The sequence below is a fragment of the Seriola lalandi genome, unplaced genomic scaffold (genome assembly GCF_002814215.2).
Source record: "Seriola lalandi dorsalis isolate HSWRI2012SDOR001 ecotype SW California unplaced genomic scaffold, Sedor1 jcf7180001973565, whole genome shotgun sequence".
Taxonomy (NCBI): Eukaryota; Metazoa; Chordata; class Actinopteri; order Carangiformes; family Carangidae; genus Seriola; species Seriola lalandi.
Genome location: NW_019444231.1, coordinates 1 through 2,723, shown reverse-complemented (window position 1 = coordinate 2,723; position 2,723 = coordinate 1). Strand labels below are relative to the sequence as shown.

Sequence of the window (2,723 nt, the reverse complement as noted above, 5' to 3'; positions counted from 1 at the left end):
GATCCTTTAATGTCAGGAGATGAAACGAGCGAAACGGCCTTAACATGACACCTTGATTCATTAATACAGTATTTATGGAAAGAATGTTTGACTTAAAATATACTGAGGAGAAGCTGAGTCAGGATATGAGAAAATAAATATTATTACAGTGTGGATTAAGTGATTTTGTTCATCTTTTCTCAGTCTCTGTCTCTTTCCCATCTTTCTTCCTGCAGGTCAAAGTGTCTCTCGACAGTTTGGGCGACAGTCTAACCACCTTATCAGTCATCGGGGATTGTCTGGCCAGAGTTGAACAGCTGCTAACAGAGCTGAAAACACTGGAGGAGAAGGCTCAGGTCAGTCACACACACAAAACATTACTTAAGGTCAAAGTCAGTTTATTAATGCTTTATAGATCACGAACACGCCATTAATAAGAACATTTGAGTTGTGAGGCTGGAAACAATCCTTTGCTTATTCTACTCCAGCGTCACACTTGCAAGATTCATGTATTAGAAAACACTGTGGACATTTTGTGTGCACAAATGAAATTGCCATAATGTATTCTGAATTGTCATCCTTCCAGCCTACACTAGAAAAGGCCCAGCTCCATGCACTGCACGGTGACCAGCTGATCCAGAGCAACCACTACGCTGTGGACTCTATTCGACCCAAGTGTGTAGAGCTCCGGCGGGTCTGCGATGACTTCAGCAATGAGGCCAAGAAAAAGACAGACGTCTTGTCCAAATCCCTGCAGATACACACGGGCATTGAAAAGGTGAGGACATACTATGACTTCTGCGCATCTACAGACGTCACTTTCACAAATACAAGCCCTACACGAGTCCCTGCACTTGGATCATCTATCATTGCATGTGTAGATAAAAAAAAGTCCAAAAACTCCAAAGATTGACTTTGTATCAGTCTTTGAATAACTTTTTGACTTAACTTATTGAGGGCTCCTGAACCTGTTTTTAATCTCCTAAATCACTTAATTGCTTTCATTTCACTGTCTGTGACCTCAAGTCAAATTCTTGCCTTGGTTGTATGCATCCTTCCATTAATTACTTTCATTGTCAACCTTGTGATTTTTTTTTTCTTGTCAGTCCCTCATTATATGAAACAAAACTAAAACCCTACGGTTCTGTGTGGCTGCATTAAGGCACAATGTTGCTTTAAGTTAAAGGCTACAGTCAGCATGCTCAAATGATCACAATGTCAAAATGGTGTTTAACAGTTATATTATTTGCCAAGTTCACCATCTTAGCGTAGCATTTTACCATGCCAACATTTGTTGATATAAATCATGGCTATTGCAATGAGCCAAAATGTTCATATAAATATGTGGCCCCAGTCTTCTTTGAAACTTGTAATGTGACCCCTGATTACAGTTACAGTGTCTACACTGGCAAATCAAATGGCAGTTAGACATATAACTGAATGACTGTGAATGACTCTGAGGATTTTATCATCCAGTAGTAGAAGAAGAAAAGGAAGGAAGTTAGAAAAGAATATCTTTTCCCCCCTCTCCTGTTTACATACCCATTTGTATTTCACTCTGAAGTTCTTATTTCTCATATTCTGCATGTAAGTTGTCGTCCTGTGATCATGTAACACCAAACTGCATGAAGAATATGATTTGAAGGTCCCAACTGATCCTAGTGGGCACTTCAACACATGACCTTTCCACTGAGCCGGATGGTGTCTGCTCCACTGAAATCAGTTTGAACCTGTTTGAATCTCTGCTGTGTACAGGTAAACCAGTGGTGTGAGTCTGGCATCTACCTGCTGGCATCCCAGGCTGTGGATAAGTGTCAGTCGCAGGAAGGGGCAGAATCGGCGCTGACCGACATCGAACGCTTTCTGGAGTCGGCGGAAAAGAACCAACTGACTGAGCTGAGGAACCTCCACAACCAGTATGAGGTTGTCCTGTCGGAGGATATCAAGGTATGGTGCACGAGACATTAGTCTACAGGATGACTGGATATTGTGTTACAAAAACAATGAGGACCAGGGTTGATAGTGAGCTCCCTGCCTGCAGGCCAGTGTCCTGAAGGCGTTGAAGCGGCTGGAGGATGTCCAGGAGATGTTTGAAAAGCGGCACGTCAGTCTGAAGAGACTGTCAGCTAAACAGACGAGGCCAGTCCAGCCCGTCGCCCCGCGGCCTGAGTCCTCTCCCAAACGGCCCTCACTGAAGAACCCCTCCAGGACGACAGGGAGCCAGCAGCGTGAGTTGGATTTTTGTTATAACTAATTTATGCAGCAGAAGATGAATCTGGTGTAACAGGTTCAAACTATTGAAATCTCACTGGCTGTGATATGACTGTGATATGATATGATAATCTGAACTCATCTCGACGTCATGAGAAATGATTTAAATCATTTATGCTGGTGTCATCTCAATTCATTTCAGCTCTGGCTCGCAGAACTTCTGATAACTCGAACAGTGGCAAGCAGCAGGCCGAAGCTGATCCCAACAAGAGGAAGAACATACGCAAGGCCAAGGGAGGCATCAAGGTACCCTCCTTCAGTCCCACTTTGAAATCTCACTGCATCAAAAAATAGCATTTTTTAATGATTTTTAAGATCCTCTTCATCTCGCCTAAAAATGTACAACAATGTACCAATATTTAAGATGTGTGGTTAATTAGGTTAAACAGTCACTTTCTTAGTCACTTAAGTATGAATAAGTGGTACCGCATAACAGACTCAGTAGCTGATACTTAGTAGTACCAAAATATATC

At 42.3% G+C, this 2,723-nt stretch overlaps 1 protein-coding gene across 1 annotated transcript; it reads left to right on the top strand.

Moving 5' to 3' along the window:
• Positions 1–215: 215 nt before the first annotated feature.
• On the top strand, positions 216–2,496 carry LOC111652376 (putative guanine nucleotide exchange factor MCF2L2; the record flags this gene model as incomplete). Its single annotated transcript, XM_023402628.1, has 5 exons — positions 216–335; positions 566–757; positions 1,735–1,926; positions 2,021–2,207; positions 2,393–2,496. Coding segments are annotated over 5 exons (795 nt in total), but the record flags the coding sequence as incomplete, so codon positions are not given.
• Positions 2,497–2,723: the final 227 nt, after the last annotated feature.